This window comes from Calidris pugnax, unplaced genomic scaffold, assembly GCF_001431845.1.
Source record: "Calidris pugnax isolate Ruff unplaced genomic scaffold, ASM143184v1 scaffold470, whole genome shotgun sequence".
Taxonomy (NCBI): Eukaryota; Metazoa; Chordata; class Aves; order Charadriiformes; family Scolopacidae; genus Calidris; species Calidris pugnax.
In genome coordinates this window covers 1,139,994-1,151,399 of record NW_015092761.1, presented here as the reverse complement: position 1 = coordinate 1,151,399, position 11,406 = coordinate 1,139,994, and the positions used below count along the sequence as shown (strand labels likewise).

Genomic DNA, 11,406 nt, shown 5'->3' with positions numbered 1-11,406 from the left:
GCTGCACAACCAATGTCAGAGAAATACAGCCTGGCAAAAAATGCCCTTGAACCATGTGAGCATTCCAGCAAACACCACCACAACTTACTGGTGTTGCAGGTCTTTGATTTGCACTCCTTTCTACAGACACACGTGCTGCAAAACATGCAGGGAGAGAAAGGGAATTCCGAATAAAAACCTGGTTAAGTGTGCACTGCACATCCCCACCCAGAACATTGTCACAAATGCAGCTTTCCTTTCTTGCCCACACACCATTTCTAGTGAAAGCCACTCAATTTTCTGAAGCATTTTGATGACCACAAGGCCATAGCTCGACTTCTGTGTGTGTCTTCGCCCATCGTTGCTGCTGCACAGCTGGGGACGATGCCTTGCCCTCTCCTGGACTGCTCCAAGAGCTGTCACACCAGCTGCTGACAGAGGTGGTAGCACTCCTACCATGGGCTTTTGGCTGGTTAAACAAGAGAAGTGGCAGCAGCACAAAGATTTAAGTAAAAAAATTCCTGTTAAGCCAAAGGGATGCAGTAAAGGCACCTGTCTAAGCCGCGGTGCCTGCCTTGAGCACACCAGACCTGGTCCTCCCACCCCACTGCTCTGTAGGCAGCATTGCTCATGTGCAGGGTGAAGATTTCCCGGGCTGCCCTGCAAGCAGCCTTCCATCCCTCTGTCTTTTCTGCATTTTGCATGCCTGCGGTTCGGCTCTCTTTGGTCTCCGTTACAGACTTGGAAAACATCCAAATTTCAGAGAGCTCCGAGCTCTGTTCAAAGGGCTTTTTGAGTCCTCCCATTTTCCAGTCATTCAACCTGGCTACAAATGACTTGGGAAGAACTGGCTCATCCCTATGGACTTTAGAAAAGGTATAAAATTCACCTGTGAGGAGAAAGAAAGAAAAACCCTTACAGAGACAGGGGGCAGGATGTGTGATTCCATTCGAAAGCACTGTCGTGCCTGAGTCACTCCTTTGCCTTATGCAGAAATCCACTCTATTGACACAGTGGCTGCAACCAGGAGGATCGAACACTGGGTAGACTGGTCTGCTGAACAGCCTGACTCTCTTCTATCGGGTTACTGTGTCAGCCCCGCACTTGATCTTTTGCTGCTCAACCTTATGCAATGTCCCTTTTGGTCTGCCCTTCCCATATTCCCTATTGCTGCTGCCTTTCGAGGTGCCCCATAAATACCTCCTCACCTGAGCTGCTTCACCTGCTGTGGGGAAGAGGAAGGCTTGTCATGTTCCTCCCTGCTTTGGGGTTTATGCCAGCCTGGTGCTCTAAGAGTAGGAAAAGTAGGGGATTGTAGAAAAGTAGGGGATTATAGAAAAAGTAGGAAGTTGCTGTAATGGGGACCCTGTGCAATGGTGCCTCTCTAGAGATGTTACATGGCATGGGTGTCTCTGAGGCTAACCATGTGGGTAGGAATACCATCATGGACCATGCTTCTTGTCTGGAGGGGAGACTGAGAATCATAGAAGTATGAGGATCACGGACATGTAAGTCTCTCTGCAAAGGGCACTGTTACTGTTAGGTCATGAAAAGTCCCTGTAGATCCTTAGATTTGGAGGCATCTCAGCCTCTACTCATCTACTCCAGTACCTGAAGGGCCTACAGGAGAGATGGGGAGGGACTTCTGGTCCAGGAGGGGAGCCATGGGATGAGTGGTTTTAAACTGAAAGAGGGGAGATTTAGATGAGATATAAGGAAGAAATTCTTTGCTGTGAGAGTGATGAGACCCTGGCCCAGGTTGGCCAGAGAAGCTGTGGCTGCCCCATCCCTGGAGGGCTTCAAGACCAGGTTGGACAGGGCCTTGAGCAACGTGGTCTGGTGGGAGGTGTCCCTGCCCAGGGCAGGGGGTGGCACTGGATGGGTTTTAAGGTCCCTTCCAACCTGAACCGTTCTGTGATTCTATGATTCCTCCCGTGGCCTCATCAAAGTTACACCCTTAAGAGGCAGTGATGAGAAGACCCCAGGTCTGCCAGGGAAGGTACAGTATGACTGCTAGTATGAAAGTTGGGTTGCATCCCACCACCAGCAGAGTGTGAGAACAGAGGGAAACCCTCTAGGGCAGGGTATTTATTAGTGGTGAGGAACAAAACAGTGACCAGGCTGCTGGCCCAGCTCTTTCAAGCAGGCAGCTGACAGAGGATGGTGGATGAAGACCCTCAGAGCAGACAGAACAAAGGTCCTTCACCCTTCCCAGCACATGTTGTCACTGGGAGCAGGCTCCAGGGAGGCTCCAGAGACTTGGGTACAGCTGCTTCTCCTTTACACCAAACCTCCAACTCTCCACCTCCTTGAGCAGGAGCTGCCTCGAGCCACAGCACAGTGAAAGGGGGTGGCAGCACAAACCCTCCACCACGAGTCCCACTGCCACAGCCATGCGATGGACGGAGCCCAAGTGAACATTCCTGCGCCTTCTCCTCCTGTGGGCTCTGACTCAGCCGCAGGGCTCAGCGGGATGGGAACAGACCCATCCATGTCCATCCATGTGACACCCACTGTAACTGCCTCCGACTTTGTTTTTCCCAGGAATTTAGCTTCTCCTTAAAAAGCTATTGTGAATCCCGGCAGCACAGCCACTGTCTCTGTGAACTGACTACAAAGCAAGCCTGATAGGCTGGGCATAACACACAGGAATCCAATTGTTTTGATAAGCTGCAGACTCCATTTTAGCATCCTTCTAGTCCCACAGTACCTACAGCCTGGCCTACTTCTGCCAAACAGCTCTGTGTTCTGCCCGATCCTATCCTATCCTATCCTGCAAAGGGCACTGTTACTGTTAGGTCATGAAAAGTCCCTGTAGATCCTTAGATTTGGAGGCATCTCAGCCTCTACTCATCTACTCCAGTACCTGAAGGGCCTACAGGAGAGATGGGGAGGGACTTCTGGTCCAGGAGGGGAGCCATGGGATGAGTGGTTTTAAACTGAAAGAGGGGAGATTTAGATGAGATATAAGGAAGAAATTCTTTGCTGTGAGAGTGATGAGACCCTGGCCCAGGTTGGCCAGAGAAGCTGTGGCTGCCCCATCCCTGGAGGGCTTCAAGACCAGGTTGGACAGGGCCTTGAGCAACGTGGTCTGGTGGGAGGTGTCCCTGCCCAGGGCAGGGGGTGGCACTGGATGGGTTTTAAGGTCCCTTCCAACCTGAACCGTTCTGTGATTCTATGATTCCTCCCGTGGCCTCATCAAAGTTACACCCTTAAGAGGCAGTGATGAGAAGACCCCAGGTCTGCCAGGGAAGGTACAGTATGACTGCTCGTATGAAAGTTGGGTTGCATCCCACCACCAGCAGAGTGTGAGAACAGAGGGAAACCCTCTAGGGCAGGGTATTTATTAGTGGTGAGGAACAAAACAGTGACCAGGCTGCTGGCCCAGCTCTTTCAAGCAGGCAGCTGACAGAGGATGGTGGATGAAGACCCTCAGAGCAGACAGAACAAAGGTCCTTCACCCTTCCCAGCACATGTTGTCACTGGGAGCAGGCTCCAGGGAGGCTCCAGAGACTTGGGTACAGCTGCTTCTCCTTTACACCAAACCTCCAACTCTCCACCTCCTTGAGCAGGAGCTGCCTCGAGCCACAGCACAGTGAAAGGGGGTGGCAGCACAAACCCTCCACCACGAGTCCCACTGCCACAGCCATGCGATGGACGGAGCCCAAGTGAACATTCCTGCGCCTTCTCCTCCTGTGGGCTCTGACTCAGCCGCAGGGCTCAGCGGGATGGGAACAGACCCATCCATGTCCATCCATGTGACACCCACTGTAACTGCCTCCGACTTTGTTTTTCCCAGGAATTTAGCTTCTCCTTAAAAAGCTATTGTGAATCCCGGCAGCACAGCCACTGTCTCTGTGAACTGACTACAAAGCAAGCCTGATAGGCTGGGCATAACACACAGGAATCCAATTGTTTTGATAAGCTGCAGACTCCATTTTAGCATCCTTCTAGTCCCACAGTACCTACAGCCTGGCCTACTTCTGCCAAACAGCTCTGTGTTCTGCCCGATCCTATCCTATCCTATCCGATCCCTTCCCCATAGGATGTCACCCTGGGCTCATCACTCTAGCTTCTGTGTATCCTTCAGGAGCATCGTAAGCAGAGTGTTCGCCCCCTCTTCAGGAGATGCTCGTGCAGTTAAGTGTTTTATTTGGTACATTCTGTTTTGTCCTCTGCATTTATGTTAATGGGAACCCCCGAGCAGTGGCAGGGAGGCAACGACCTTTAACTGCTGGTAGAAGGTCACTCTGGGTACCTGACTACTCTCGGAATCTGCCAAGAGGGAAGAGAGACTCATTACTGATCAGAAGTGATAGAAGGTCTGAATAGCGACCTCTGCAACAAAAACAAACCAGAGGGAACAGAGAATGCAGTGGCAATCCTGACTTACCAAAGGTGCATACTGGTTGTGCATGGGACCTTTCCTCCAAGCCTTCTCTGTGAGAATTTCTACTGCTTCCTTCTGCTCAGCATCAGCTCTGCCTTGCTCCAGTCCAGCTGAATCACCCCTTCATCCCTAACAGGTTGTTGAATGGTTTAGAAAAGCAAGAGAAAATCCTTCCCTGAAAGAAACCCTGGTTTTATCTGTCAAGTGTCCAGGTAATGTTGGAGATGTAGTGGTTAATGTCTAGGGTCTGATTTTACTGGTTGTGAGTCGATGTATCTCCAAGGCCTCTGATGAAGTGCAGGAATCCAGAGTGCGGGAAAGCTGACCTTAAAAGCCCGCCTCCCCTCTCCCCTTCCAAAGTAGGGTGATGCTGTCAGTGGAGCAGGAAGACCATTCTCTCCAGGACCAACCTTCACTTCCACAGTGGGTGGTGGGCACCCACAGATGTGCAAATGACTATTAAGAATACAAAGCTTTCAGAACTTTTCTGCAAGTGACAGAAGAAAAGGAGACCGATAAAGCAATGCTCTTGGGCAGTAGCACAGCCACAAAGGCAGCTGCGAGCGATTTGTTGTGTTCAGTGTGGGGTTGGGATGCAGTGCGTGTCCCAACCGCACTGTATGACCCTCATGCTCTGACCTCCATCCTCTGTGCTCTTTCAACACAGATATCAGAAAAACAAGGATATCAATGCTGCTGCTGAGGCCCTGAGGATGAGCACTTGAACCTAATCAAGTTGATGACTTGCTGTTCTATGATTGCGGGAATATGGGCTGAATTTTCTGGACCACAAATCCTCAGGTTAGCAATAAAAGAAGGAGGTTTTGTTTATGTGACAGTGGTGGGAGTATGGTAACCACGGCTTTCCTGAGTGCTGTCAGCCCAAGACACCTGGGTTGCTCCCAGTTGTAAGATAAGGGGCTGAAGCCTCCCTGAGAGGATGAGACAGATGTGTGGGATAGGGAGTGATGAACTGTTTCAGTCCCTGGTGGTCTGTGAGAAGATGAAGTCTGGGACCACACCATCTTCCCAGCTGTCGCAGGCTGCAAATGTACCCTTCTGTGGGATTTCAGTTCCTGGTTTCTGCTGTTAAACTATTACATTAGGATAAAACTGTCACAGCTGAAGAACCACCCTCGGATGTGATGTTTGGAGAAAAGAAAAGCACCCATTCACATCTTCTCATTTTCCTGAGCCTGTTGTCCTTGGTAGCCTGGGTGAGGTGGGTACGGGCACTCGGCTTGCTGGATTATAGAGCCAGAAGGCCAATAAAGGAAGCCATTTGAGTGCCTTCTCGGACTGCTGAGCTTAGAGACAGGCCTGTGATCATCAACACCAATGTTAATATCTCTCATTTTGTGTTATCATCTGCATCAAGCCCGTGGCTAGGGAATGACTGTGCAAGGTGTTGGATGCATGCAATCTGGTTCCTTCCATCTGCTTCTCTGCTGACTTGGACAGTTTCTCCTGGCTCAAACCGGTTCATGATGAAGTGCCTTGAGCTATGGGACAATCTGAGTGGAAGAGCGGCTGCTGGGATTGCCAGATCCCATGGGAAAGTCAGATCTGTTGGACCATCATGCAGCAGCTCCTGCCTTGGTGCTGGAAGAGGAGAAGTCTGCCCGTGTGGTAGTGAGACAGGCTGGTGCCACGATGGTGATGGAAATAACAACAGCAACAGTAATGATATGTAAAAGAAAAGCTCTCACTGGATTCCCTTCTGCGTACATACAGCAAGGTAAAGGAAACTGACCACCTATATCCAATATGGGGGTAAGATACCTGCACCAGTCACCTGCTAGTCTAAACTTAACCAATACATTGACCTTCACAGGTTGAGACAAAACCCAGCCTGTGGCAAGGTCCCAGTTTGCAGTGCAAAGGTAGAAAGCCAAAGCAGTTTAAGACGTCTTGCCCAAACTGTTGGGCAGGTCTTGAGGAACCATAGCATAGTAGATACTAGCAAAGGAGAAGAAGCCCCTGCTGAGGTCTCTGTATTCCCTTCTTTCTGCCTGGATCCCCAGGGGATGCCACCCATTGCAGTGAATAGTTGGAAGGTCTACCTTGTGCTAGACTTCCTGTTACTGTCAAGAAAGCATCACAAGATTTCACGAAGTGCAGGGTGAACTCCCTTTGGGTGAAGCAAGGCTCTATCAGCTAGGAAGGGACTGTTGGAGGGACCATAGAGCTGGCTCTCTGCACACAGATCTTCATCCATGCATGAAGAAAGGAGGAGAATCCCTCTGGTACCCCCACACCAGTGCTTGCTGGGTAAGTGTGTTTTAGAGGAGGTCAAAGCAGAAGAAAAAGTAGAAGCAGCAGAAAATGAATGTGTGAGCTGTGCAGGCATCAGCACTGTCCCCCTCCATGCCACAGAGCATCACTGGAGGAACTTTGTGGGTGTTGCTGGTCAGCTTTGTGGCAGAGCTTCTTCCCCAGGAGAAGACACCGAGCTGGCCTCCGTTCACCTGATTACAGGACCCTGGAGTTTGCAGTAGCAGAAGCACTTTCTGAAGCACTCTCTGTAAGCAGGCTGGGATAAATAATGAAGAATCAATCATTAGCTGGAGAAGTTTCTTTGTCTTGTGTTTATAGATGGCCCACGTGGACATTTCAAGCGAGTGCATTGATGAACTGCCTGGCCAAAGGTCTCCTTGGGTGAGACATCAGTGGACTCCCTGAACCCCTGTCCAGTCCAGTGGCACCTCCTGCTGCTGACATTGCTGCAGGCGGCGGCAACATCTCCGTCCCCCACATTGCACAGGGGGGTAAGTTGTCTGGAAAACGGTGTCCACATCTGTCAACAGCCCTGGCAACCTCCTCCCCCCTCACCGAGACAGAAAATGGAGGCTTAAGTGCTGAGAATGCCCCAAAGACAGACACATACGTCACTGCTGGAGGACATCGTGAGCCTGTGACATTCACTGCCACAGTGGCTGGATGGAAAGGAAGAATGAGAAAGAAACAAGATGCTCCTGTGGGTAAAGATAATCACAGTTCCTCAAACCACGCAGAACCATATAAAACACAGAATTCTCTCAGGCACCAGAGAATAAACCAACCACTAAAAGCTGATGAAATGTCCCTTTTCCGAGCTAGTTTCTTGTCCTTTATTTTGAAGCAGCTGCTTAGGAAAGTGCATAAGGAGCTGATCACATCTGGCACTGCTCGTATCGCTGTGCGCGAGTCCCCTGCCGTCTCAGTTTCTGTTGTCACTGCACTTGTCCCCCCCACATTTCCCTGTCTGGTTCCCATTCACCATCTGCCTTGTTTTTGGGAGTAAAAAGTCTTATAAGGAGCTTGGGATCTACCCTTTACTTTTGCTACATTCCTAAAGCAAGCCCATATCTAGTCAAGCAAGAAAGAATTCAGCTTCATAGAAATAATCCACAAAACTCCTATTATTAGCTTTTTGTAGCTACATTAATTTTAGAAGGAAAATTAGGTCCAAAGTGCTGGGCTCATTTTAATAAAGCTTCACGGTCACCATTTAATCCCTTGATGAGGAAGAATCAGCTTTTTGAGCACATCAGACTCATTGCAAACTCCTCACAAAGTCACCAGAGTCCGACAAGAGGTGACAGGGAAAATGAGCTAAAGGTGAATGGTTCTGTGTTTGAAAGAGATTAAACAGAAGTTACTGAACCTGCACTTCCCTTCACTGCCAGCAGCCGTGGCATCTCCAGGAGAGACATGAAAGCACCCAGCAAAAGGAGATAAACAAGAAAACAGCTCTGAAACAGGCACGCTGATAAAAGCAACCTGGGGAGGAGGGGACTTGAGATAAAGAGAAAGTGCTGGAGATCTTGTGGTGACTTCCAGGTGGACATGAAGTTGGGAGTGGAGCTGTCACCAGAGTGATCTTCCTGGAGTGTGGTTAGATGGAGCAGAGTAATTTTCTCTGCAAGCGTCTCGGCTGTTGTCCTTCCCTTCCGCAGCCAGCGACTCAGCCACAAGCCCCCAGAAAGTCCCAGAAATCTGCTCCTCTGACACATTTGCTTTAGATTTTTCCATCCCACTCTTTTGGCTCTGGGCAAGGCAATGGGATTATACAGGAGATCCAGGGAGACTGTCCTTCTTTAACGTGCTTATTGGTTTTGATAAATTGAGGGGTAGGAGGCAGAGGCATCCGGATGCTTCATCGTTACCTTGGTCTGATGTAGCCGTAGCAGAGTCACAGGAGCATGAGGAATCCAAGTCTCAGCTGGTGCTGGACACACTGAGAAAAGACCAGTCTCAGATCCCAAATATTCTGTGGGGCAGAATCCTTATGACTTAGTGCTGCCCTCCTGGGAGATGGTGTTTTGCTTTACACTCTCTGTGCCCTTGTTACGTTTGGCCTAAGGACAGAGGAGTGTCAACAGTTTATGTCTTAAGAACTATGGATCTTGTCCCTCAGGACTGCCTTCAGCAAGGAGACTTGCCCACAGGGGAGAGGATGCTGGGTTTTCTCTGGAGTGACAGCCCCCCTTCCCGGAGCAGGGTCTCTGCAGAGACCTCCGTTCCTGGACAAGTATGTGGGGAACAACCAGGTGAGGGGAAGAAGAAGCAGATCATTACATCCTGACACCTCCTACCCTTTGCAAAGCACCTACCTTGGAGAAGCAAGGACAAAGCTTCAAGGCAGGTTAGGACTGAAGATTCTTGCCGTGGTGATTTTGATGAAGCCATGCTGGGGAGCTGGAAGGCCCAGGATGTTTGGAGATGGCCTCCCAACATCAGCCAAATCTACTTTACAACCTTTGACATACGGTTTTGGAGGATACTTATGATGGGGGCATCATCCCCCAATGGAGGACAGATGAGCTGGGCTCACAGGAGTCAGGGTTCAGAAGGCACGTGCATTAAACCATCTCAAACATGAGTGGTCACATGGCACATTGGGTGGTCACATGCCACATTGTCCTTAGACTTGCCTCCTTCCTTACTTTTGAGTTTGGGGTCAGTTGCCGCTGAAGCCTGGGTCCCCGGTCACATGCCACATTGTCCTTAGACTTGCCTCCTTCCTTACTTTTGAGTTTGGGGTCAGTTGCCGCTGAGGCCTGGGGACCCCATGGTGTTGATTTACCAGTGAGCCCTGGGCACATCGGTTAAACTCAGTACTCCTAGGGCCACTGCAGAGTGGGTCTTCTTGAGGAAAGAAGTGATTGATGTCCCCAGGTGCCCCCCAGCATCAGGGCAGCCCATGGGGTCTCCTAATAGAGCTATAAAATGCCCCCAGACATGAGCTGTGGGTTTTCACACCTAGGTAGCTCAAGAAAATGATTCACAGGGTGAGGGGTGCAGGGCAGGGGATTCTCAGGGGTGTCTTACTCTTTTTCTCCACTGCTCTCTCTCTCCCCCCGCCCTACACCACCCTCTCCACTCTCCTGAAAAGGTCTTGCCTACAGCTACAGGGCATCACTTCAGTTCCCGACTACGTGTGCTCCTCTTTGCTGTGATTCCTCTGTCCTCTGTGTGTCCTTACGGCTGACAATGCTTTGTATGTCTTCAGGAAATGTTTGTAAAGGCTTTAGTTTAGTTTGCAATGGGACACGGGGAAGCACCAGGACTTTGAGGAAATTCTGGCATGGGGGCCCAGCGGCTCAGAGCAGTGAAACCTCCTTCTGCACCTGCAGGAATCCTGCTCAGAACTACCTTAAACAAAGCTGTGGTGGCTGTGCCTGTGGTCACTGGGTATGGCCAGCCCAGGGCATTGCTAGCCCATCCCTACAGCACCCCAGAATTGCCCCCGAGGGGAGCTAGTTCAGAGAAGGCTAGTTTGGGGTGTATATCCAACTGCTTGGGGTGGGGGATGCCTTCTTGACCCTGAGCACGATGGCTGAGCCCTAGCTGGACTCAGTGCACCTTCCCGGGCAGGTGCCAACAGCCCTGGGCTGGTGTAGCAGTCCCAGTGAAGCCAAGGAGGTATGTCTCCGTGCAGAGAGTGGAAGGGCAGTGGGGACAGCATGGCCACGGTGTGCCTGACAGTCCTGAGGACATCTGCCCAGCAGCAGGTTGTGGTGTGGACACTGTCCTGGGGCAAGAACTTCCCTGAGGGGGTGAGGGAGCTCTGCCCCGAGCTGCCCGAGCAGATCTGCTTGGACACCCAGACTCCATTAACCCCAGGAGCTCCCAGGTGTCTCTAGGGTCCCCAACCCAAACAGCTTGTGCACACTGATAGGGTCTGCTCACACACATCCATAAGGACCATATCTCCCATGTGCACTGTGAAAGAGAACTTGTCACTGGTATGTCCAGAGGGTCCCTAACACTCATACACACCTATAGCTTCTATGTAGCCCTCAGACATCCATGGGGACCATATTCCCTGCACACATTGATCCATAAACTCATGCTCATGTAGACTCAAACTCATGTAGAAACAACAGCCAGTGCACGCACTATTAGGGACCATACAGACTGTGACACTACAGCCATCATAGCCCCTGTAGGCACTGTTGTCCCGTGCAAACAGCTGACCCAGTGGGACCACATCCCCTGCCCATCCCAGTAAGGACCACAACCCACAGACGGGTAAAGGGGCCACACACCCCTCTAGGGACCATGGCCCTGCACACCCCTATGGGGACCATAGCCCCCGACACCGCACCTACTGATGGGGACCCCTCCCCCACACACCCCTATGGGGTCCATAGCCCAAATCACCTCGCTCACACACCCCTATGGGCACCCTTCTCACGCACCGCCCCCCGCACACACCAGTAGGGACCATTCCCCCGCACACCCCTATGGGGACCATAGCCCCCGACAGCGCACCTCCTGATGGGGACCCCTCCCCCGCACACCCCTGTAGGGACCATAAGCCCAATCACCTCGTTACCATACCCCTCACGCACCGCCCCGCACACACCAGCGGGGATCTCTCCCCCGCACACCCCTATGGGGTCCCTTCCCGCGCCCCTCACACCACTGGGGGGTCGGACGGCTCAGGCAGGACCGGGGCCGGTGGCGCTGCCCCGGGGGCGGCGGGGCCGGGGTGGGGGGAGCGGCGGTGGCCGTCCCGGCGTGTCGGGGCAGCGTGGCCCCGCGTCGGG

At 51.7% G+C, this 11,406-nt stretch overlaps 1 protein-coding gene across 1 annotated transcript in view; it reads left to right on the top strand.

The window, feature by feature from the left end:
• The first annotated feature begins 10,915 nt into the window (after positions 1-10,915).
• Positions 10,916-11,406, top strand: part of SHISA6 (shisa family member 6) — a 285,033-nt gene continuing 284,542 nt past the window's right edge. Inside the window, exon 1 of the mRNA XM_014962652.1 lies at positions 10,916-10,999. Coding sequence (XP_014818138.1) covers positions 10,916-10,999 — 84 coding nt within the window. The remainder of the gene's footprint in view (positions 11,000-11,406) is intronic.